This window comes from Ursus arctos, unplaced genomic scaffold, assembly GCF_023065955.2.
Source record: "Ursus arctos isolate Adak ecotype North America unplaced genomic scaffold, UrsArc2.0 scaffold_31, whole genome shotgun sequence".
NCBI classification, from domain to species: Eukaryota; Metazoa; Chordata; class Mammalia; order Carnivora; family Ursidae; genus Ursus; species Ursus arctos.
Genome location: NW_026622997.1, coordinates 6,664,906 through 6,691,140, shown reverse-complemented (window position 1 = coordinate 6,691,140; position 26,235 = coordinate 6,664,906). Strand labels below are relative to the sequence as shown.

At 38.8% G+C, this 26,235-nt stretch overlaps 1 protein-coding gene across 2 annotated transcripts in view; it reads left to right on the top strand.

The window, feature by feature from the left end:
- The window catches only part of GMDS (GDP-mannose 4,6-dehydratase), a 596,567-nt gene that overhangs the window by 455,870 nt on the left and 114,462 nt on the right, over window positions 1-26,235 (top strand). For both annotated transcript variants that reach the window (XM_026511368.4, XM_057305018.1), the window contains one exon: window positions 21,400-21,518. In XM_026511368.4, coding sequence (XP_026367153.1) covers window positions 21,400-21,518 — 119 coding nt within the window. The remainder of the gene's footprint in view (window positions 1-21,399; window positions 21,519-26,235) is intronic.

Sequence of the window (26,235 nt, the reverse complement as noted above, 5' to 3'; positions counted from 1 at the left end):
TGCAGTGACTTGCCCAGCCTCCTAGACATTAAGTAACAGAGCTGGGGTTCTAACTAGGGTCTGTCCAATGCCCAGGCTTTCCTCATGGTTTCTCTCTGCATCCTGAGTTAGGAGGAAGGGGAGACAAAAGTAGCCACCATCAAAGCCATCCTCAGCAGGGTACAGGTGAGCGTGAATAAGATTTGTCTGACTGTCTCGCAGCTGACATGCTCCAGGTTAATCATATTTTCAAGCTTAGGTATCTTAGCTCCAAAAGAATACAGTGTGTGAGTGCCAGAGGAGATCAGGTGTTTTGGCATATAATGTATGAGAAATAAGTGAATTTCAGAAGTTACCATCTCTTATATACCTTTTACTTATTATATTTAATTTTAGTTTAATTTATCTAATTTATGTATCTTATGAACCAAATGAAGAATGCATTAAGTAAGTCCAAGTCCTTTGCTACTATACACACTCTAGCAGATGCTTCTTTATTTATTATGTTGGCAACTTTGTTTTTTTAAAGAATCATCATTTTAAAAATCCTTTCAAAATGGTTGACTGGATGCTTTTGGTTAAATGATCTTCTGCCCTCGTTAAGAAGACCATTATGCATGCTTCTGATGAATTCTCCTCCTCCTCACTTCTATTTTCCTGGTATAAGTTTTTGCTTTACTACTCAGTGGTTGGCTCTCAGAACAGGAAGGCAAGTTTGACTTCATAAAACCAAGAACTAACATTTGCACAGTGGTTTACCGTTTACAAAGAAAGCACTGTTCGCTCCTATTGTCTCACTCCCAGTGCTGGGGGTCACTGTCATAGGACTCCAAATCACAAATGAGGAAACTGCCATCCGAGGAATGCTTTGGAGCAGTTGTATTGACAACGTCTACAGTTTCATCCCATACCTGGTTCATGGTCCTATTCTCCACTGCAAGGACTGCGTGCTAAATTTCTTTGTGTCCCACACAGCTTTCAGTGCAGTGCCTTAAACCTGACCTTCAGTAAATGTGTAATAGGTAGAAGCGTGAATGAGCAAACGATCAGTGGAAATTGTAGTGTTTTTTAGCGTAGGGTCCAGAGATGGTCTTTAGGGAAAATCTGTGAATCTCCTAAAAGCTTGGGCAAAAATGTATTCATATATAGGCTCACACACACGCATGTTTTCAGGGAAGAAAGAATCCATATTATTTTTCAATTCTCAAAGGATTCCATGACCCAAATAATGAATCATGTTAATAATTACTGCTTTACAAAATTAAACAAATAGCCACAAAATATCTTAAGATTTTATTTATCATTTGTAACAAAAGATTGAAATCACCAGAAAGTTAGATTTAACCTCTGTGTGACTTAAAGGCTGTCAACGTTTTATGTCTGAGTTAATTGATTTTGGTTTGTTACAGCTTAAAATAAGTAAGATTGAAGCTTGGGCTTCCAGTCTTCCTATTGCCTAATTAACAGCACGGTTCTATGGCCATGGGTTTCATTGAGTCACACCAGCCATCTTGAAAATGCCCATAGTGGATTTAAAAAAGGGCAGGGAGTATGCCAGTCAATTCCATCCCTATTTCCTGTATTCGTATGTGCATTGCTTTGGTCTGAAAATAGCTTGCGACTTCAGCTGAAAAGTGACTAAACACAAGCTAAAAAAGAAAAAGAAAAAAAAATTACCCCCAGCTTTGAGTTTCCTAACCCAACTTTTGACAGTCAAGAACATTATTTCCTCATAAGACATTGCATACTTTCTGTACTGTGGGTGTTCTTAAGGGTAGAGTCTATTTCCTCTTAATCTCCATAAATACAAGATGCATTGGCCATCGTATGCTATGTATTCAGTTAGCATCAGTCATTGTTGTGAGGCTTTAGTGAAACAATTGGGGGCATATTACACAGAATCACTAGGTCAAAAAAAAGGACTTTTCTAGGAACAAATTACAGCAGTAGATAACCTAATGCGAAGTACAGTATACTAGCAAATAATTTTTGTTACTGAGTACTTTGCTGTCTGTAGTAGAAAGTAGTATAATCAGGCAAAGTAAGCCATTATCCCTCATCCAGGGCCATACTATTCTATACCTTTTATCTCTTACAATGGTCAAGGACTATTAAAGGGAATCCAAAGTTAAAGATGCCTAAAAGTGGGTGCACAAAATGTTTAAAAGCATACAGCATCACTTTTAGTCTGCAAAATGTCAATAGATGAATAAATTACGAATATTCAGAAGACATGAAAGATTTTTTAAATCAAAGCAAAACAGTAACCTGATGGTGTAGTAGCTAACAAGAAACATTTATTCATCAAAGAATTAGTAAACATAGTACTTCTTGGTTGAAGCAGAAGAGCTCTAAGATATGCATCCAAGTCTGAATTCTTTAATAGTGTGTTGGTCCTATTTCATAGACAGGCTGCACTGATGCCTCTTTTTAGAGCTACTCTCCTAATTAAATTTTTAAGAAGCAAGTGTTAAAATGGTTATCCTTGCACTTTTTGAACAGATCTTATTAATTATACTGTCATTCTAAATATTTACAATGTGTTCTCTCAAATATTTGTAGATATAATAGAAAGCATGTCCCTATGACATTATATGCCTTACTGAACTGACATTAGATATTCCCATGTTTACACACCTACATATGGTTAATGACTCATGTTACCTATTAAAGTTTCCTGTTTCCTAATTTAAAAGATATTTAAAGACTGAAGTATTGAAATATTTATTTTTGACCTTGGGATCTTACTGCTTCATATAGTAACCCATAAACAGGGTAAATACTCATTTTAACACCAGCAAACCCACATTTTCCCTTCATTATGAAGCTAAGATTTGGTCAGCTGAGGTCAAGTTGGACACTTAGCATCACTGGCATTATAGTTGGTGAGCTCTGTCACAGAGAGGGGAGTGAAACATAAACACTGAGCATTTCTACGGCAGCTTAGAGCTGGGATTAACTTGGATCACCTAGTCTTCTGCTTTTAATGAAATTCTCTCCCTTGTATTTTCATGTTTGGAAGAGAGTCCAAAGTTATCTCATGCTAATTTAGTCAGGCAGTGCCCTCCGGGGATGTCACAGGCTTCCCTGACCTCTCCAGAGAGAGATTCGGTGAAGGGATGAGGAGAATTAAACATTCCTGAGAAATTGGAAAGCAGCAACCCCCAGAGAATTTGCAGAGAAACTCGCTCCAGACTCAGCTGCCAGATACTCAAGTCACCTTTTCAGCACTTGCTTGACGTCTCTCTCAGTCCCATCTGGCTTGACTCAGAGGTCAGTCTGGGGACTGGGAGAGGTGGCAGCTCCGAGAAGAATTCAGGGGAGGTCTAGCAATAGCACTTTCTGTCTTTATCATTTGTTGTTATCTGAAGTACATTCAAAAAGGTGGACAGAGCAGAGGATGGAACTAGTGCTGAATTTTGCTTGGCTCTTTTTTTTTTTTTTTTTCCTTTTTTCTTAACCCCAAATTTACTTTAGATAAGCTGGTATTTTTATTTCGCAAGTACTGAGTTTCCTGATTTTTTTATGAATGCAGTTTAAGGGTTGTTGTTGTTGTTTTTATATAGGACCTCTGCAACTGATTATTTTGTAATTATATTAACTATTTGACAAAGGATGTTTTCTCTTGTGCATTTAATGAAATTTGGGGTGAAGAGGGATTGGAAAATATGTTTCCGGTTTTAAAATTATATTCTCTTTGTGGTTTATATTTTCTATATGAAGAATTTCAGAAAAGTAGAAAAACAAGAGTATTCTTAAGTGTGCTGTGTATATTATAAACAAACTAAGGAGCTACATCTTATAGTTTATTTTCTGGTATAGTTTTATTTTCTAATAAGTTGAATAAAGTTCAGTGTGCCCTGCAGTAATGGTGTTAGAAGAAAGTTTGGAGATGCTTGCTCAATTTTACACTCAAGTCGGAATTCCCTAAGGAAAATAAAAAAGAAAAAACCTTATTGGGGTACTCCTTTAGGCCAGATTACTAAACAGGCAGACCTCAGATCTGGCTTCATTGGTATGCCTTATTTAGTCTAGGTAATGTATTAAATTTTTTAAGCTAACAGAATTTGAGAGGTTTTTTTTGTTTGTTTGTTTTGGGGTGTTTTTTTTTTAAACATAACTCTCAGTTTTTAGCATTTCAGATTTGCAACTTCATTTATGTAACCAGAAGATCTGGCAAGACTGGTTCTACATCCCTTTATGGTAACTGTCTGCTGGAGTGAAGTTATTGTCCCTTCTAGAAGAAAGGCAGTACTCTCCAGAACAAGGGGGATGAACCCAGCTAGGGGGCCTTGAAGGCATTAGAGTTAGGGACCCCTTTTCCAGTGCCTTGTCAAAAAAGAGAAATGATTTTTCAAAGTAAAATATTTTGTTCACTTGAAAGTTATTCCTAATTTTTGGATAAATGCTGATATACAAATATACTCGTTTCCTCACTGGCTCACAATATGATTCTCAAATGCTTTTATCTCCTACATGGGGATCTGAAAAGAGGGTTGGCCTGGAAGATGGAAGGTGTGGGCTCCAGGGCTAGGCCTGTCTCTAGCCATCTGCAGTACCTCGTTGGACCCCAGTTTTCATATCTCTAAAACCCAAATGAACCTGTCAACTCGCCACGGCTCTGTGATCTTTGCCACTGTTCGGTTTCCAGTGATTCAACACACATTAGCATAGGTTTCCTAATTTCCTTACTTTCTCTGTCAAAAAAAATCATAATAATAATTTATCATAGACTCAAACATGTCGAGGCACTGAGGGAGTATCGTGTACAACAGACCGTGCAGAGAGTCTTTGTAAAGATAAGAATCATTCCAATAATCCCCCTCCCATTTTTACCTCTCTAGTTTTCTGAAAGTGCAGTCAGTCAGTCTGTGGGGCCAGTCTGAGGACACTTGCCCTTGTTATCTGAAGTAGAGTTGTTAATAAGGGGATTTAGGGATGTTCAAAGAAACCAGGCTGAAGGCTTCAAAATCCCTTGGTGTTAAGGCTGAAAAGTGGGGAAGGAAGGAGGGTCCTGTGTGGGTCTTGGAAATGCCTAGGCCAAGCCCCGTCACTGTCTTGCCATTTCCTAAGCCAGGATGAGCCGAAAGAGTTAAAGGGCCTCGAGCCCCAACCCACCATCGGGGAGTGTCTTGGGCACTGGAGAGCATCTGGCACAGGACGTGTTTTCATGGGGCTGCTTATCAAAACTAAGCTTCTGCGTTTCATTTAGACGGGGTGGATTGGGTGGAAAACTGGCACGGGCATCAGGAAATCTGCCTTCTGTTCCTCATTCTGCCGCCGCGTGACCCGTTTGCAGGTCATTCCCCCAGCATGTCTCAGTTTCTCCATCTGTAAAATAAGACGATGACACGACGTTCCTTCTGAGAAATGTTAGGAAGCTCTTCTGATGATTTTCATTGAAACTAGGGGCAAAGGAAGCTTTTCATGGAGGCCCTAACTTCATCCGTCTTTTAATTCACTCTTCTCTAGTGCCCTCTTATCCGTTTGGAGGAATTTTTCAGATCACAACCTTCTTGCTACCTATTAATGGGTTGTGTTCCCACCTAACCTTCATGTTGACACCATCCCCCGCTCTAGGAAGAGAGCCAGTGGAGGTAGAAGCTCCTGATGCCAAAATAAACAGTAAAGTTTGGAAACACTTAGACCAAGATAATTAGGGAAATGATGTTGAATAAAAGATGGCGTTAGACCTATTATTATGCTTAAGCTAGGATCCAGTTCCAGAAAGCACAATCTCCAGTTAACTGATCTCTTTTGAAAGGTCTTATTTTGTTTCTTTAAAGATTTCATTTTTTAAATCTTCTGATCACTCCTCAGTTTAGGCTCTACTAATGGGTTTTCTTCTTCATCGAGAATCATATTGGAAACAAACTTCAACAACTTTTTACTATTTAGGAACACTTAAACAAAGGAACACTATCTAACAACAATTAATGAAGCTAATTATTCAGAAAAAAATAAAGACTTAAAGCCCCTCTGAAACATCTACCTGTGTAACACAAATCTACTTTCCTGAAATAGCAGAAACCCACATATAAGACAAATATCTAAGTGACCAGGATTTTTGTGCTCTTTCAAAACTTGAATATAACTGACCTATTTTGGGCAAGGAATCAGAAATTCTTAAGAATGGAAATGTTGAAACCCCAGATTCCGTTCTAAAACACATTTTTTAAAAAAAAATTAGTGCACTGAAAAATGCTGTGTTTCAAGTATAATAACAGTCTATGGAATTATCACATCATATCTCAGTGATCGTTATGGAACACTGATCTTGTAGGCATTAACCCAGGAATTTTCTCCAATAATATTATCGTTTGCAATAGCAATAACATGGAGTAGATCACAAAGTGCTTTCAACAGACTATCTATTGGGATACCTAAAACCCTGTAACCTGGGCAAGAAAATCGAGAGTGAAATAAGTGGCTTACCTAAAGTGACAAGCCCAGAGTCTTAGGACTTCTGTCCGAGTTCTTTTCACTACATAACATTAAGACTGTCCTTTATGACTGCCTATTTTCCTGTAAAAACACTTCCTTTGCAAAGACGAATAAACACAAGGCCTTCATCCCTTGCCCCTGCGATTCTCTCAGCTCTCACATCCAGCTACAGAGCTTCATTTTGAGTGTGCGTTTTTGTATTCAGTCTCACACCACAGGCCCAGCTTTCAATAATTGTCTCCTGTCTTATATGAAAGTACACAAGTGCTCAGAGAAAAAGTTCCTAAGATTTAAGCACTGTTTACTGCTGCGAATAAGATCATCTAAAAAAAAAAAAAAAAAAAAAAAAAACACCTTTTTTTTCCTTCACTCCTTCAGTCTTAACCTCCACCTCTAGTAGCACTGTGAGGAGCTAAATCAGATAAGAAGCAGGCAGTTCTGTGATGCCACATTCTGCTCTCCTACAGACCCTCCAAACTGGCAGGTGGGGTGCTGGGGAAGAGCGGATGTCTCAGCTAAAGTAGATTGGAATTTCAGCAGGTGGCGCTGTTTCCTCCAAGCGGGCAGGACGTCTATGCCCCCCAGGCGGGGGGCACTGTTCACCATTACCAGCAAATATCCAATACTTGTCCTTTTTTCTCAGTGGTCCTAGCAAAGTTTTAAACCAGTCTGATATTGAGCTGGAGACAGAAGTGAGTCATGCAAACTGGCAAACTGGTTCTCATTGCTTTGTAGGTCATCATGCCAGAAGGATGGCTGGGATGTTCCCTCTAGGGTAAACCTGCAGTCCATTTCACTGTTAGAAATACAATGCTTGATTTTTTTTTTTCCATCCCTGTTTGTTCTGGACTCAGTCACACATAGGCAATCTACTTGAAAGAAAAAAAAAAGGCAGGAACAATTGTGTAACTGTCATTACAGCCAAGCATGTTCATTCTCTCACTGACCAAGCTCTTTAATGTCTGTGGACACATGCTTCTGGAGGCCTAACCAGATAGTGAGGATAGTGCACTGGGACTAAAGGATTTATCACTTGGCAGCTGGTTTACTTGTGGGGAGACACTGGGAATTTATCTCCATGCCCTTGGAGAATTGCTTTACTGAATGTCTCTCTTAAAGACTTAATTCACTGATTCTTCAGCCCACTTATTACAGTCTTCTCACTAGACTTTGTACTGAGTTTGTTCTTTTTTAATTTTGTTCAAGAGGATTTATTCCAGAAGACACCCCCTGAATGATGGAGCTGGCCTAATGGGAAAGGATTCTTTATTTTATTGTCACGTCTGTGGGTGATCCAATGGCCCACAGATAGCAACGTCTTAGAATATGTCCTAAAGCTCTGATGGCACAAATCACCCTCATCCACTTTAGTTTTTCCCTCTATGATTTTAGAAAGAATTTAGTAGGAATGGGAACTGAAGATTTGCTCATTTTCAAGAGCAAAGTATACTGCAGAACATTCTGCCTGCACACATCTTAGCCCTTCAAAATTACCAGCTGCTTAAATTCGTGTTCAATAGCCGTTCTTTAAATCAATAACATTGCCTTTAAAACAAAATTACCAGTATTACCTAGTGTCTCACAGTGAAGAAAAAAGACTTCCAGGAACACATTTAAAAATTTGTTTTGAAATGTTATCAGTTTGAGGTGTTCTAAATACCATTTGACTCTTCGTAAGTGCAACAAAATGGGAACACTATCATGTTCTTTGAAAAACTGTAATAGGAATATGAATGTAAGGGCTTTAGTATGTTCCATTTCGAAGACCCGGTGCATTGCACATCTTCCTAGGAAGGCTCAGATCGTGAAGTTAGCATCTGTCTTTTGTAAACACCGCTCCCAAAGTGCTCCCTCTTTCTCTGAAAGTTGGAGACTGAAAGAATGAAGCACAGATCCTCTCCTGGCCAAGAGTTGCGTCATAAGCCCTTCGTGATCAATAAGAACATTGTGGTGGTTATTTCATAGCTGATTAACTTATATGTCTACAAGCCAACACTTGACTTGAAAGGCTGGTCTGGTTTCTCGCGGTGCGAGCGTGGCCTTTACTAGCCTGTCCTGGCACCGAGTTCTGGGACTGCTCTTTCCTGACCGCAACCAGGGTACAGCCCTTCAGTTTCATAGTGAGTAACCCATCAGCTGGAGCCTGCACTTCTGTGAAAGGGCATTTTGTCTTTGAGGGCAGTTCCACGATGGCAAGATAATTAGTGTTAGGGAGGGAAAAAACAGAATCGAAAACCGCATCAGATACCTGGTTGTGGACTCCTCACCTTTGAAGAGACAGCAAATGTGGTGGCTTTATTTTTCTTAATAACTGGGATAAATGCAAACCATTACAGGTAATTGAGCATTTAATGATGAGATGATGCAGCAAGGTATAACTTAATAAAAATTATCCATCTGTTTCTCAGTTCCTTGTTGAAATACGCTGTGTCTCTTGGCTTTTCTGCAATCGGTTTATATGGTATTGTATTTTAATTCATGTCAGGATCTTAGAACTTCCTCTTAAGGGTTTTTGTATTCTTCCTTGCAAACTTTCTGTTTCATTTTTAGGGAACTGGAATACTTGCATCTTGTTGTCGACATTACTTTTGTTGTGTTCGACATTACTTTTAATTTCACCAGTTGTGGGGTAAATAAACCATTGTGTACTGGGAAAAAAAATTGGCAGAAAAGCAGAATATGTTAAAGACTCTTGCTTTTCATTGCTAGTGAGATTTCTCAACTGGAGCTTCTCTGTTTTATTTTGCCCCTGGCTAACATCTAAAGATCAGTACTAAAGCTCTATGCAAATACTTTCATGTATTTAAAGAACAATATTTTGACACTCATTGACACAAGCAAAAAAATACAACACTAAATTAGTGTTCAGGAAAACAATGAAGACATTGTTCATTCATATGAAATGAATGTGAAAAATGTTGTGTTATATTAACAGAAAAGATTGCTCCTCAGCTCTTGACCTTTAGTGTTTGCTAAATGACATTACTTATGGTGTTGTGTAGCAATAGACAATTTTTTATTGTTAATAACGGATCTCGAGCAGTCACTGATACTTGTCAGACTACTGGAAATTTTAGTCACCAAAAATAAATGTTTATTCTCCAGAGTCTGATAATGTGAGGTAAGCTTTGCTAAAGATTTTTTAAAATATTTTTTGGACAGTTTGGAATTTCCAAATACTTGATAAGTTAAATATTTTGAAAATGTTAATTCAATGTATTAAAGGCTTGTTTTTCTAGATTTCATCCAGATTTATAAATACTCCCCAGAAAATCTCCTGTCACCATCTATGTGTTTTCAAAATAATTGAACTTTTAGGAGCTCTCTTATTTTTTTAATTTGGAGAACACAAAGGGGCTTTTTGTTCAATTTTCGGTAGTGTGGAGGGGCCCTTATTGAAGGGGAAGTTGTCCCTAAATTATTGCTTTTTAAACATAGTGAAATTTCTTTTCTCCTGTATCACTAGGTTCCAGTACTGCTGCTGCAATAAATGGTGTCTTAAATATAACGCTTCCCTTTTCATCTCTTTCAATCAAGGACATTCCGGAGGCAGCATCTAGGAAGTAATTATGATTACAGAAACGTTATGCTCATAGATAAGACCAAGTCCATAAGCGCAATTCGACCTCCCAGAAGAACAGCACTGTTTCTGTTGGGATATTTTTATATTTAGTAACCAAAAATTAAAGGCATAATGATAAAGTCTAAATCTATTCAAGTATAGTTTTAAGAGTATGGAGTGAGAGAGTGACTTTTAATTTGAAATCCTGATTTTCGTGAATGAGGACATTGTGGGGAAACACATTTGAAATGACTTTAAATGAGCAAGTTAGATGGGACACTAATTCCAAGTTAGAAAGATGGTACATGTTCCTAGCCTGCAGTCTTTAGAGGAGCTCAAGAATGGGCAGTGAACAGTGCTTGCTGGGACTAAAAAACAGACGAAGAATTCTCTGGATCTCTCCTACTCCTCTCCTGTGCAGTAATCGTCTCCTCCTTTGTGCTCCCATACCTCCTTTCCTACTAGCATTTATCTCATTGGCCTTATGTTATTTTGGTTGCTGTTGGGCACTTGGCAGTCTTCTGTGTGGATTCTAAGGTCTCTAATGGTGCCTTATCACCTTTGGAACTGCCTTCTCGCACTGAGTACAGAGCCTGATACATGATTGGTCCCATGCACTCAGACTCAGCGAAGTTCTGAAAGTCTTGTTCCATCTGCAGCTGTCATCATCTGAGTTTATTGGGACAAGGAGCAGAAACCAACTTGGAGAAATTCGAGTAAAAAGGGATTTATCATGAAGAGTGTTGGGATACTTTACAGGAACTGGGAAGTGAAATCTGCTTTCCTGTGTGTCTGTGCATCTCTCCCCTCACTGCCCCCCAAGCCTTGTAGTCTGTCTTTCCCACTCCTCTACCCAAATATGTCTCTGTGCTTGGCTCTGCTTCCTCTACAGGCCTCCCCTTGGCTTCAGTGGGGCTGGCTGACTCTGTGTGGCAGTCATACGGTCCCAGGGTTCAGTGCTGTACTACTCATTCAGCCTCTGGGTCTCCTATAGACTCTTTTGAGACTGACTGACCAGAATATGTCAGGTCTCCATCCATGATAAGGGAGTTGGGAAGGAGAGGAGGTATAGAGATAGGTCATGAGGCTTAAATATGGCTGCCTGATTCACTCACTCAGCAAGAGCTGTGGGTAGGGATAGTCTTGCTTAGGAGAAAGGTTTTGGAAAGTTTCCATGCCTGATGTCTTCTGGCTACTACCTGGAGTTTATGTCTCAGAAGTTCTTTCTTAAATCAAATGTCAAACTTTTAAAACACTTTTCGTATATAAATGTTGACGGTCCGTAAGCCAGGCACAACATCTACCTTGTTTATCCCTTCCTGATATATTGTCAGACTCTAGCAGAATGCCTGGCACCTGGCATCCAAATTTTCCATGAATATCGACTGACTAACAGTACTAGGTTATCCCACAGAAGTCCATGCAGCGATTCCTAACAGCCATTTCTAATAGAATTTTTACATGAAAATGCATGTTCACCTAATGCACTAAAAAGAATACTAAAAGTGGAACTGACGGTCTACTCCCAGCTCTGGCACTAACTAGGTATGTGACTTTAAGCAAGTCACATAATCTCCCTGGTTTCAGTTGCTTCACCTCTAAAATGAATTGAATTGGATGAGAACATCTCTGTGGTCCCTTCCAGCTATAAAATTCTGTGGCTCTGACTAACAGAATCAGGATTAAGTTCACTCCACCCTTTCAGTCTTCCCTCCCCATGCCGTATATGGGTGCAAGAATTTGATCATTGAGAGAAACTAGATCCTCCCAGGCACCAATAACCCTCGAAGGCTACATAATTATCGTTGTCATCATGATAAGTAATAGTCTTTGAAGACTCACTATATCCCAGGCACTATTCCATGCACTTTACCTATATTAACCTATTTAATCCTAAAAACAACCCTATGAGGTAAGTACTGTTATTGTTCTCATTTGTCTGAGGAACTGGAAGATGAAGGAACTTGCCAGAAGTTACCAGGTAAGTCCTGGAGCTGACGTTTAAACACAGGTGGTCCAATTCCAAGTTGGAGCTCTAGCCACAACAAGCAGTGTTTCTCAGTGTGGTCCCCAGACAAGCAGCCTCAGCTTAGCCCTGGAACTTCTTAGAAATACAAATCTTCAGGCCCCACCCCAGGGCTATTGAATGAAAAACTCTTGGGCTGGAGGAAGCCAGCAATCTGTGTTTTAATTGTATGGATGATTCTAATGGACACTAAAATTTGTTCCTGCCTCTTCTCTTCAGCACTGCCTTTCAACATATCCATAAGTGCTTCTCTAGGTAGTTACTCCCCAGCTATGCTAACTGGAGAATAAATACCTAGAGATGTGGTATTGTTGCCCATTTGTACGTGGACAAGGCAAACATTCAAATATAGGTGATCATAAGTTAGGAGCTAGTTAGACTGCTTTTCAAGCTCTCTGTCTCCTGGTTGCCATCACTGATAAAATCGGTACAGGGAAAATCAGGAGGTGGAGACAATTACAAAAGAGGGAGGAGAGGAGGATTATTCCTCCAGCTCTGCCGCAGAGATGAGGAGGCCTTCTCCATGAAGCCCTACCAAAATCTTTGACAGGTTGAGCAAACAGAATTAGGGCAGTGCATCACATAGTATGTGGACTCTCCTTCCCTACAAGAGGACAACCGACTCTTCAGCCATGACCTGTCCGGTGCAGGGTCCACTAGCCGCGTATGCTTACTGAGCACCCGCAAGGTGCCCAGTCTGAATTGATATGGCCTATAAATGCAAAATACACGCTGGACTTCAAAGACTTAGGACACAGAAAAATAATGTAGAATATCTTGATAATATTTTACATTGAAATGATACCATACTGTATATATCGGGTTAAATAAAACATTAAAATTAGTTTCACCTTTTTACTTTTTTAATGTGGCTAATAGAAATTTTTAAATTCAATATGTGGTTTGCATTTGTGTTTCTATTGGGCAGTGTTGTTTTAAACTAAGCTTATAAAGTCCTATCTACATCTCCCTTAATGCGCATAATATGGTGTGTCTATAGTTTTGATTTACTGGTAACAATGATTATCAAACCTGGAATTGAGAGAGCTATGACAACGCTAGGACCTGTTATTCAGGGAGCCCAGAACCAGCCCAGAAGTTGGATTCCAAAGGTCAGAGTCAGACTGAGAGGCAGAACCAGGTGGCAGGATGGGCTTGAAGGATGAGGTCACAGAAGTCAGAGCTGGCTTCCCAAGAATATGTTTAGGCCAGGAACCACGAGCAGGGAGATGGACGATCAGGTGGTCATGAGTATAAAGTAACTTCCTGCTGCATGCCCACAGCTTTTGTATTGTTCCTGCTGAGCCAGGAACTAATTCTAGAATGGCTTACCTGGGTATGCGAGTGGGAACAGGTAATTGGAAACACCTGGTTGAGGTAGGTGGCTGGGCACGCTCCAGGAAACAACCACTTCTGGGAAGTATGTTGTGACAGTAATGGTGTTAGGGCCAAGTTAGAGCATTTGTTAAATTACAGTGACCTGAAAGTGAGTTTCCATATTCCAGGTGTTAGTCTGTGAATTACTGTTGCCCATATAAACCTAACACTGCACGATGTTAAAGATAGACGGAGCTCTCTATGTAGAAACTACAGGCTGACGCAGTAACACTTATATCAAAGGCAAACATAGTCATTTCATTACTATATTGAAATAATCAGCTTATGTTATAGTGATCACAAGATAGCCCTTTGCAATAGATTTTTTTCTAGAGATGTCTTCAAAAATCCCTCCCATTGGCAGGCCCATTTGCTCTGTGACTCTACCACTCTTCTCATAAAGGGGGAGATCTGTTTCCCCTTTGTTGGAATTTGGGCTGACCCTATAGCCAGCAGTATGTAGAGGAAGTGACTCGGTCACTTCCAGGCCACAGCCGCATGAGGCCTTGCAACTTCTGTTTTGTAAAAAAGCTTGAGATAGATGATGAGAGATCACAGGGTTGGGGGACACGTGAAGGAGAACTGAGGTACATTTAGCACCAAGGACCCAGACCTGTGAGAGAGGCCAATCAGATCACTCGGCCGCAGGGAGCAGAGATGAGCCATCTGCCCCACCCTCCTAAATTCCTAGCTCACAGAATCCTGAGCAATGAAAAGGTTTAAACCACTAAGTTTTAGGATGGCTTATTAAGCAGCATTAGACAAGTGGATTTATTTATATGTGGATTTTTCATTAAAGTCTTCTCATATATTATTTATATGGTCACATAATTTTGGGATATATATAATTGCTTAAAATAATTCCTTATGCACCCACTCAGAATATGTTATGCTAAACATACATACAAGCTGTAAATTTTGCTCAAATTAATTCTCAGTCCTAAATGGATGATACACAAGATGATATTACATAGGAAAGGAGACGATCTTTATAGATACCCGCTTCGATACTGCCAAATGGCAGGGAGACACTGCTGAAGCAGGAACCAGTTTTACTGTCAGTGCCATAACCTCGTGGCTGAGAGACGATGCAGGTTGTGATCCGGGGGAGGGGCAGAGAGGAAGCAACACTGCCAGACAGCACCATAGCAGCCTGATGATTGATGGACTATTCTGCGAGCCACATGAACCACCCAAGGGCTGAAAAAAGAGGGCAGCCATGTCCTGGGGCAGAGAATGTAATGAGTTCGATGAGAGGGTTTTGAGAGAAGTTTGAAATGCAGCAGCAGACTGCTTTCCTATGCCTCAGTGTGCTTTCCTATGCCTCCTCATATAATTCTTCAGCAAATATCCAACCTTGTTCCAGTAGTATTAGTAATTGGAAAGGCGCTACCCCAGGATCTATACTGGAGGTGGGAGTGAAGAAAGGATTGCAAGGAGAAAAAAAGGAGCAAAACAGATGAATAGCTCATATCCTAAGGAGTATTATTCAAAGAAAAATACATCACTGGAGCTCTGTTCATTGTCCCCCATAGATTCAGAAAATTATAGGCAACATGTTTGTGTTCAGTTTGCTAAAAGCAAAGGTGGGCAAATTATAGTCCATGAGCCATTTGACTGTGTTTGTAAATAATGTTTTACTGGAACACAGCCATGCCCATTTGTTTCTGTTCTGTCTGTGGCTATTCTTGCACGACAACAGCAGAGTTGAGTACTTGTGTTAGGTACCGTATGGCTCAGGAGCCTAAAATATTTACTACCTTGACTTTTAAGAAAAAGTTTGCTGACCCCGGGCTTAAAGAAAATAAATGAAAGAGTTAAGCTGGAAGTAATCAGGGAAGATATGGAAGAGAAAAAAAAATTGTCCCAGAAACTGAAGCCACCTTAGCAACAAAATTTAAAATAAATGTTACTGAAAACAATCAGGTGAACTGGCAGGAGGAAACCACATAAAATAATATGGAAAAGACCAAGCATAAAAATGATTAAATAAGGTATAGTAGGCATAGAAGACAACAGAAAAGAGATACAACATGAGCATAATTGGTGTGCCTGAAAAAGAAATGATACAAGAGGGAAATATACTCAGATTCATAGAAGAAATAAATACATAACCTTCAATCTGCTTATGGTATGCCAGAAAAATTAATTTCAGGATGATTAACGCAAGACTAGGAGCTTTTAGGCTTTCAGTTCTCGCCCAGGGATGAGAAAAACTAACCCTCAGCCTTGGAATTTGTAGATCAGTGTACGGGGCTGGAATGGAAGCACAAAGGGCAAGGCAGATTCTCACACAGCCTTTTTCTTGTGTTGCATATTACATCAACCTAGAATAATATGGTTTTTTTAAAATATTTTATTTATTTATTTGACAGAGATAGAGACAGCCAGCGAGAGAGGGAACACAAGCAGGGGGAGTGGGAGAGGAAGAAGCAGGCTCATAGCAGAGGAGCCTGATGTGGGGCTCAATCCCATAACGCCGGGATCACGCCCTGAGCCGAAGGCAGACGCTTAACCGCTGTGCCACCCAGGCGCCCCTCTAGAATAATATGTTAACAGCAAAAGTAAGAAGAGCTCTGTTGCTTTCTAAATTGTGTTCTGAGGTTTTCATTGTTTTTATTAATTTATTATCTAACCATTCTTTTCCTCTTCAGTAACTCAGTATCTTTAAAATGTCTGAAAGACTCTTTATCAAAGGAATCCACAAACCACAGTATTTTTGTCTATGAAGAAAACTAATAGATTGAAAAGTCCTTAAGGCCAGCCTCTGGTTTTATGTTAGATGATTTTCTTGGTATCATTTTATTTATGTAATCACGTGGTACCTGTTTCCCAACTATATCAGAGTAGGGGGCAGTCGCCCATGCTAACCCTCAGACCTACCTATGTGGGTACCGCAAAGCATGAGGCCTGACCTAGAGCAAGACTACTTGAAGTCCTGACCCAAACTGTGAATACCAGGCTGTTACCAAGAAAACAGCTACTGAACAAAGTTTAAAGACAAAATGTGTGTGAATGGAGCCCCACTGACATTTTTTAATTGGGAATTTTAATATCCATTTGTTCAAATTCCTATGATTTTTTTTTAAAGATTTTATTTATTTATTTGACAGAGATAGAGACAGCCAGCGAGAGAGGGAACACAAGCAGGGGAAGTGGGAGAGGAAGAAGCAGGCTCACAGCGGAGGAGCCTGATGTGGGGCTCGATCCCATAACACTAGGATCACGCCCTGAGCCGAAGGCAGATTCTTAACGACTGCACTACCCAGGCGCCCCCAAATTCCTATGATTTTTATTAGAATTATTTCATAACTTTCTCCCCTAAAATATACATATATATAAGTATATGTATATACATATATATAGTTCTGTTTTAAGGTTTTTATGACAGTAGCGCATAAAGCACAAAGCACAAGACTGAAAAAGCACCAGTCAAATAAACATAGTTAAACATAACCTTGATTAACAAATCTTGTTATTCATGGATGACAGCTCAGTTAATAAGTGTTTGTGGCTTGGATACCGAACTGGAGGTTAATGGCGAGGTAGAAGCAATTGTAGAGTCCAGATTTTTAAGACAAACACACATCACACCCCAAAAGGCATGCATGGAATCAGGTGTAGTTAGTCGTCTGTGGTGATGTACTTTGGGTGTTCTCCTTCACTGGTCCAGCTCTGAACAGCCTCCAGAGCTACCAAATCAAGGAAAGAGGCATGATCCTTCACTGCCTACTTCCGCGTTCATGGCTTGAATGGCCGAAGAGTAGATTATGGGAGGTAGTGTTTCCACTCAAATTTGGTACAGTTTTATTTTGACTTCTCTAAATTAGATTTATAGAACAGATAGCTTCTATCTATAATTATACAGTTACGAGAGAACACATGTCCAAATTTAACTAATACTTATAACTATCTACACTCGGCCTTCAGATGTCAATGGTATGGCATCCGATTTCTTCTCCACTTCACGTACCTTAAAAGCAAAATGAATGTGAGACATGATTTGAAAACTGCACTTTTCATTTGCCGTTAAGGGACATTTTTATGTCGAAGAATCTAAAGCTTTGGTACATTCCTTAACTGATTGTCTTTCCTCCCTGTGGGATGGATTAAAAAGCAGGAGATTTTTTTGTTTGCACTGGTGATCAGGTCACGGCTGAAAGTAAATAAGTATCTGAGGAAGTGGATAAGTCAGTCATATCCTTAAAGGGCACTGAAAGAATGTGGGAAGACTGTTTTTTCTCCTTCATTCCTTGAGAGACAAAGAGAGAGGACTGACATCTAAAACATGTAACCTCAAAATTGTTTCTATAGTCAGAAGCCAAAGCTGAGTGGCGATTTGATCACAGATTGTGGCCTGGCTGTGTCATGGGTCATATGTTCAGCATGTGAACAGGAAGGTGAGAAGTGGTGAGCTTTTGCCTCAGTTGTGCCGTCCATCAGAGAATAAATGGACCAAATCAACGTGTGCAGCTGTATAAGGAGGTGAATGGCTGAGTACTTCTCACACAGGGGCCTTTGTGTCTTGGACATGGTGTAGCATTATGATGGGATGCACTGGGCCTCGGCTTTGTGGCAAATTACTAACCCATTATCACACCAGAACACAAGATCATTTATCTTCTAATCCAGAATGTCACCTGTTCTTCATTTACCAGTCAATAACCATTAATTATGCTCAGTGGAAATTTAAACAAAGCCCTTTCTCTCTGTTAAAACCAGTAAACTATTCAGTAATAACAAATAAATCTGGAGTTGTATATCCTTTCCCTTCCCATTCCCAGACTGGAGTCTGGTACAATATGAACTTTAGAGGAAATGCCTAGAAATTGATAGGTCAAAGGCCGCAGATAGTCTGATGGAAAAGAAAAGAGCAGATTCTTGGCACTCACTTTAGTGAAAGTGAGAGGCTCCTACTGATCCCCAGATTCCTGTCGGGGAACAAAACAAGTTCCAGGGAACTTGTGCCCAGCGTTTAAAGTAATCCACTATTAACCAGTAATCATATTTTCTCCTTTTATTTTTAGCAAGCCCTTGCTTTCTTTCACATGACTAAAAATGTAATTTTTTCAAAACCATTCTAGCACAACATAGTGTTTCAAAAGAAATAAAATAAGCAGAGCAGTCCTGAAAGACCTATTTTAAATGTTATTTTTAGAATGGAAATTTGAGTAAAACACATGTAAGTGTATACACTAATCCCTCAGAAAAATGTTCAAATAGAAATTCTAGCCAGAAGCATAATTTAGTTTTTCCTAAAAACTTTGAAAGTATTTTTGAAGAAAGCCAAAAACAAGTGTGTGTGTGTGTGTGTGTGTGCGTGTGTGTGTGCGTGTGTGCACACATTCAGGGGAGATGGGAGGGTCAGCTTAGCTGGGGAAGGGTGGCCAAAGGGCAGGCTCAGTCCCAATGAAGCCAACAATACTGTGTGCCATTGGTCACACGGAAACTCAGTGAGATAATATGAATTCATTCCAAGGACCAGACTTGGGGCTCTTGTGTGGGATCTGGAAGGAGAGGTCAGAGTTTCCAGACAAAGGAGAGAGAAGAGGGCATTCTAGCCCACGAGAACTGCACGTGCAAGACACAGAGACACAAGGAGCTAGCCCCCCACTGGGCCTCTGCTAATGCGCATGTGCCTCGTTGCCCGCAACAAAAGACACCTCTGTGAGGACCTGAAAAGCAGAGGGTGCCGGGCACAGGGCTTGGCCAGCAGAGCTGGGCTGCATCTCAGACCCCACTCCCCCCCTCAGCCCAGAACATGTTTAATGGCCCTGAATTCAGGGAGGTACAAAGATTTAGGAGACTCTGTGCTGCATGGACTATCCCAATAAAGAGAACATCTTGCATTTTGTACCTTTTAAAAACAGATCAGGTTTTATTATTAATACTAATCTAACTAGTGTGAATTTTTAAAGTGTTGTGACTAAATTCATCATCTGTGATCTCTTAGTGCAAAATGACCCTTGCAGATACTTCATGAATGCCAGCAAAACTCTCTCCTAGCCAAGACATCTTCGTTAGTCACTTCTCAGTGTGCCACTGACCCGAATCTACTGCCATTGTCCCACCAGTGTGCCCACCTCCAAAGTACATAAAACCACCAAAAGTCTCATCCTCCGTAGAACAAAAATAGGATTGAAAAGTCTTTTAATTGACCAAAAATACAAATGTTTGCAAGAAATAACTTCAAGTAAAAGATAAATATCTATTGTTTTTATTATTCTTTAGAAGGATGCCACAAATTCAATGAATAAAAAGGAATTGAGTGTTTTTGGGTTGCATCTTCTGAGAAAAAAGAAGCTGCTCCATTGGCTTCAGCGGCTTATTTTTCAGCTTATCCAACAGCAGTGAGGGAGACACCAACCAGAACAGTTTTCTTTAAATGTTAGAACCAGAGTGTGATACGCATAATATTAGGGGCTGTGTTCTCATGAAATGCCTTATTTTTACCTATTTTATTTTGAAAAGTGGGTGAGAATGAGGTAAAACACGGTTGTTGTTGGCTAGGATTTTTCTTAAAGAGGTATGCTACAGTCACACATGAGCTCTACTTTCGTGTTTTTTAATCTGCATCTTCAATCTGTGTAACAAAATCATTGAAATTAGTGTACAGTTCCAAACTGTAGAAACGATAGGCCCGTTGCTACTGATAAAAGTGGTTAGAACCAAGTGGAGCAGGGCTGTGACCACTGCCACCAGTTTGTATCTGGGACACACAGCTGCACTGTTACCCAACTGACTTCTCATCCCTGTTGAAAAAGTGCACTGGTGCGATGCGTGCACTGAGCACTTGACCTGGAAATGCTGCCTGACGAATCCTGACCGCTGGCGCGTTCTTAGTGTCACTCAAATAACTTTTTAAAAGGGGCAGTACTGTTCGTTACATTATTGTTTTCCCTTCAGTGATTCTTGATTTACTTGGCTTTTTGATGTCAACATGCTGAAAAATTTCCAACTTTATTGTTAGGAAATTTGGTTCTACTTTTCAGGAAGATCTGTTTTTAAATGACTTTTTCTTACCTTCCGTCCACGATATAAAGGAAAATCGGGCAATTCTTTATAAACTCTTCTTTTCTTAAATATTCTGTAGAAAGTTTCTTTGCCACAGAATATCTTGTTCCTCTAAATTGTAGCCCGAGAACCCGCTGTGTGACGATCAAGATGCCTAAAACATGTCCTCCGGTCTACCGAGTCTGACCTTCTGTGTCCCAGGCATCTATGCTGAGATGGGCCCCTGCTGATTCTGATGCACATTGAAGTTTGAGAACCACCACTGTGATGTTGAGAATATTGTGTTAAATTCATGGTCATTTTCTAGCTGCACGTGTCAAAGTATTCAAACAAGGAGGCCGTCAGACTGGTGGTTTTTAATGCCTTAACAGCCTGTGTAGGTGAACCAAACCTAAGCCAGAGTCAGTGCACTCAGATCCAACAAAATGAACCTTAAGAACAACCAGTCACAAACAGCTACCGCTGCTTTTTCAAATAACGCAACTGTGTAAACTATAGTCAATCGCATAATTGCTTTGCTTTGCTGCGGTGTCCACTCTGTGAAAACTCCGCTCCTGGTTCCTGTTGGTGTAGCGCTCCTAACCACCTTTGGTTTAGTGCTGACTTATTCAAATTGATGTATGCGCCAATAAACTCTTGGGGGGAAAAGAATTTAATGTGCCTCAGTTTACCTTTTAGCAATGTCCATATCCAGCTATGGGGTGTTTTTTTTTTACAGATTTATTCATTTTAGAGAGAGAGAGAGAGTGCATGTGTGGTGGGGGAGCAGAGGGAGAGGGAGAGAGAATTTTAAGCAGACTGCACCCTGAGAGCAGAGCCTGACATGGGGCTTGATCTCAAGACCCCGTGATCATAACCTGAGCTGAAACCAAGAGTTGGTTGCTTAACCCACCGTGCCACACAGGCGCCCCTCAATTGCATGTTTTTGATACCACTGTATTTCTCAAGTGGCAGCTGGGTGCAACTTTAACTTGGACTTGCCTCTCTCTCTTTCTAGGCTATGTGGCTGATGTTGCAGAATGATGAGCCAGAGGATTTTGTCATAGCTACTGGGGAAGTCCATAGTGTTCGGGAATTTGTAGAGAAATCATTTTTGCACATTGGAAAAACCATTGTGTAAGTATGAATTGATTTCTGGCCATTTATCAGACATTTGCTGGTGAGTTTATATATGTGCTTTCTATTCACCTTGGTTTTGTCTTTTTCCCCTTTTACTGTCTTGTAAAGCAATACACAGTTTCAGTATGAAAGAGGGACTTTATTCTTCACTGTATACAATCCCTTTTTTTACCTTTTTTTATTTTTTAAAGGTTTTTAATTTTTTTAATTTTAAACTTTTTACTATGGCTAACACATGATTTACTGTGATTTTACTGTAGGTAATTCTACTTTTACCAGATCAATGTGATAATATTATACAATTGTTTTTAATATTTTCGTCTCTATTTTAAAATTTTGAAACCACAAAAAACTTAGAGAAAAATTTCAAATCCATTACAAACAATCTTCTTTTCTTTGTACTATTGAGAATAGGTTGCCAACCTAATGCCCATCACCCTGGACTTTTGTGTGTATTTCCTATAAACAGTGGCATTCTCCTACGTAAACACAGTATGATCCTCAAAATCAGGAAATTCACAATGATAAGTTACTACTGTCTAATGCTCAAATCTCATTTGAGTTTTGCCAGTTGGGCCAATGCTATAATTTATACCAAAATGATCTAGTTTGTAATCCTGCGTTACATTTATGTGCTGTGTGACACAAATTTTGGAGTCAGATTTTTATTGGAATGCTTGAAAGATTTGTCAGAAATTCTTTATTATAGATGGAAAATTTTTCTTTTTTGGTAATTTTTTTATTGTGGTAAAATATATATACACACAATTTGCTATTTTAACCATTTTTAAGTATACATTTCAGTGACATTAAGTATATTCACAATGTTATGCAACCATCACCACCATCCATCTCCAGAACTTTTTAATCTTCCCCAACTAAAATTCTGTACCCATTAAACAGTAACTTGACATCCACCCCTTCTCCCAGCCCCTGGCAACCACCATTCTACTTTATGTCTCAAAGAATTTGCCTACTCTTGGTATTTCATATAAATTGAATCATACAGTATCTGTCCTTTGTGTTTGACTTATTTCACAAAACTTAATATCTTCAAGATTGATCCATGTTGTAGCCTGTATCAGCATTTCATTCCTTTTTAAGGTTGAATAATATTCCATTATATGCATATGCTACATTTTGTTTATCCATTAATCTTTCGTTGAACACGGGGTCCCTTCCAAATTTTGGCTATTGCGAATCATGCTACTGTGAACATGGATATACAAATATTCATTTGAGTCCCTCCTTTCAATTCGTTTGAATATATACTTAGGAGTAGAATTCCTGGGTCATATGATTATGTTTAACTTTTTGAGGAGCTGCCAAACTGTTTTCCAAGATTCGTTTTTTAAATACAAGAAAGGACTATGATAGAATGACAGAAATTAGATTAAACCTTCTATCTTTAAAAAAAAAAAAAGGAAACTACATAAAATATATGAAATAGTTGTTTTAGACATTGGACAACAGGTAATGCAGGTCTGTGATCCCTCATAGAAAAGAAACAAATGAGGTGAGCCCTGCAATCACTCTGGGCCTCTTCCTGGAGGGACAGTCTCAACCATGGAACATGAAAGGGGCACTCCATCAGAGAACAACTGTTTTGCTGAGTTGAGGAGGTAGAGGTCAGAATTTAGAGAGTCTGAGGCACCTAACATTAGGGGGCAAAGTTCTGGAAAGGTGGGCTCTACAAAGAAAAAAGAACTCCAGAAATCTGCGTAAGGACCCCATTTAGTTTGTACTGAATAATAAGATGTAGATGTGCTAGAAGAAATTCCATAAGCTTAGATGAAGAACTACCTGGGAGCTGGGAATTGAACATTCCTCAGAGCTTACTCAAGTCTGGGAGGCATTTGCATTTCAGCCAGCTTCAATGGAGAGACCTTGTTCATCACTCAGAGAAGTGATACAGAGTCTAGAGGGCTATGTCTCAGTAATGTGGCTAATCCTGAGAGTAAAGGCTATTCCAGACTTAGGCTAGCAAAGTTTAAGTACAAACTTCAAGAAGATCAAACTGGACACAAGGAACAAACTCCTACCATAACAAAGCCTGTGTTCTTCAAAAGAAGACAGTAAAATCTAGACTCAACAACATAAAATTCTTAATATTCATCATTCAATAAAAAATTAGAGTGTCAAGAAGCAGGAAAATATAACCTATAACCAAGAGAAAAAACAATCAGTAAAAACAGTCTGAGGAATAATAGAGATGATGTTATAAGCACTCAGGGACATTAAAAAAACTATTAAAACTATGCTCAGATATTTTAAGAAAAACATGGGTTTAGTGAGAAGAGAGGGAAAATATATATTTAAGAATAACTAAATGGAGCTTCTAGAGATGGAAAATTAAATATCTGAAATGAAAAATTCACTGTTAGCATGAAGAACAGATTAGATACTGCAGAAGAAAGGATTGTTGAACTATAAGTATATAGAAGTATAATAGTAGCAATGATCCATGATGAAACATAGAAAAAAGACTGGAGAAGGAAAAAAAAAACCAGAGTGTCAGTGACGTGTGGAACAGTATCAAACAACCTAACATGTTTAATTGGAGTCCCAGGGGAAAGAGGGGACAGGGCACAGAGAAAGAATTAAATATTGGCCCAAATTTCCCCAAATTTGGTGAAAACAATAAAATCACAGATCCTTAAGAGACTTAATATATCCCAAACAGGATTAACACAAAGAAAATTTCATCAGGATACATCATAGTCAAATTACTGAAAATAAATGCTAAAGAGAAAATCTTAAAAGGCAGCCAGAGAAAAAAGAGAATTATTTACAGAGGGAGAAATAAAGGAAAGTTTTGTTATCAGAAACTATGGAAGACAAAAGACAATGGAGTAACATCTTTAAATTGCTGAAAGAAACCTACAACCTAGAATTCTATACCCAGAGAAACTGTTTCAAATATGGAGGTGAATTAAAGACTATTTTCAGACAAACAAGGCTGAAATAATATATTGTTAGCAGACATTTAGACAAAAGGAAAATGATACTAGTTCAAAGCATGGATCTCTAGGAAGTGAAGATCAAAAGAAACAGTAAATATGTGGGAAAACATAAAACATTTTAAAATTTCTTTAAAAAGCAATTGGTTGAAAGTAAAAATCATAATATATTATGAAGTTTCTAATATGCATAAATTTGTATGACAACAGAGCATAAAGTGTGGAGCATAATGGAAGCATTTCATTATTATATTGTTTGTAAGATTCTTGAGCTAAATGCAAATTGATATAAAATTATTCAGAGATAGGCTGCAGTAAATTGAAGTGCATACTACAAACTACAGAGAAACTACTAAAAACAAAATAAAAAATAGCAATAAGGCGATAGTGGATTTAAAATGTAATCCTAAGAAGTGTTTAGTCTAAAAGAAAGAAGGAGAAGAGACAATGGGAACAAGTAACAGATGGGACAAATATAAAACAAATAGTAACTGTATTGATGATTGCATCCATTAAATGCTCTAAAGGGAGATTAGTTGCACTTGATAAAAAAGGAATATGCCATCTACAAGAGACACACATTAAATATAAACATATAGGTTAAAAGTAAAAAGATGAAAAGAGAAAAAATGCAAACACTGATCATAAGAGACCTGGAGTGGCTGTATCTATATGTGACAAATTAGACTTCATTTAATTAGAAGGAAGGAGTCATTTCATAATTTTAAAGGGATCAATTCATCATGAAGACATACAATTTTAAATGTATATACCCTGTTACCATTAGTTCAAAATACTGACAGAACTGAGGAAAAATAGACAAACCTTATATTTAAGTACTTCAACACTCTTCTCTCCATAATTGACAGAACAAGTAAACAGAAAATCTTTGAGGATAGAAAAGACCAGAACAACATAATAAATCTACTTGGCCAAATTGACATTTGTAGAACATACCACCCACCTAGCCCAGAGCAGCTGAATACATATATATGCAATTGCACTTGTAACATTCACCAGGATAGACCATATTCAGTGCCATAAGAGAAGTTCATAAATTTTAAAGTATTAAAATTGCAAGAATATGTTTTGTGACCAAAATGGAATTCAATTAGAAATTAATAACAAAAAAATATTAAAGATCCCCAAACATTTGGAAACTAAACAACACATTTCTTTTTTTTTAATGATTTTTTATTATATTATGTTAGTCACCATACAGTACATCCCCGTAAACAACACATTTCTAAATAACTCACAGGCTAAAGAAGAAATCACAAGGGAAATTAGAATATATTTTCAACTAAATGAAAATGGGAACAGCATGCCAAAATCTGTGGGATCCAGCTAAAGCAATGCTTAAAGAGAAGTTTGTGGCTTTGAACACTAATTAAAGAAAGAAAGAAAGAAAGAAAGAAAGAAAGAAAGAAAGAGAAAGAAAGAAAGAGGGAGGGAGGGAGGGAGGGAGGGAGGGAGGGAGGAAGGAGAAGAAGAAGAAAGAAAGAAAGAAAGAAAGAAAGAAAGAAAGAAAGAAAGAAAGAAAGAAAGAAAGAAAAAAAAAAAAAAGAAAGAAAGGAGAAGATTCCAAGCTAATTATCTATCATAAGAAGAAGGTTCCATTGTAAGAAGCCAGAAGAAGAGCAAATTAAACCCAAAGCAAACAGAAAGAAGAAATTATAAATGTAAGAACAGAGACTGATGAGATAGAAAGCAGAAAAACAGTGGAGAAGATCAGTGCAATCCCTAACTGGATA